Below are 301 nucleotides of genomic sequence, written 5' to 3' on the forward strand. Positions count from 1 at the left end.
TATANACTANACTATANATATANACTATATATATATATATATATATATATATATATATATATATATATATATATATATATATATATATATATATATATAGTCTGTGTGATATAAGTGATTCTTTACTCCCTATACGGTATACATATCAGGTGTGCATTGATTTGATATTAATACCTTGAAGTACGACCACTCGCACAGCTTCTGGCAAGCATTTCAGGTGAAATGCTTTGGTACAACGATCACAGCACAGTAGCTCCCCACAGTCTTTGCACTCGAAACATTCGTCACTGTTCACCACCAT

General features: G+C 30.3%; 1 protein-coding gene across 1 annotated transcript in view; it reads right to left on the reverse strand.

The window, feature by feature from the left end:
- SARC_06934 (hypothetical protein) overlaps nt 1–301 on the reverse strand; it is a gene marked incomplete at both ends in the record, with an annotated part of 6,945 nt that extends 6,644 nt beyond the window's left edge. Inside the window, one exon of the mRNA XM_014299140.1 lies at nt 175–301. Within this exon, the coding sequence (XP_014154615.1) occupies nt 175–301 (127 nt within the window). The remainder of the gene's footprint in view (nt 1–174) is intronic.

This window comes from Sphaeroforma arctica, assembly GCF_001186125.1.
Source record: "Sphaeroforma arctica JP610 unplaced genomic scaffold supercont1.521, whole genome shotgun sequence".
Classification (NCBI taxonomy): Eukaryota; class Ichthyosporea; order Ichthyophonida; genus Sphaeroforma; species Sphaeroforma arctica.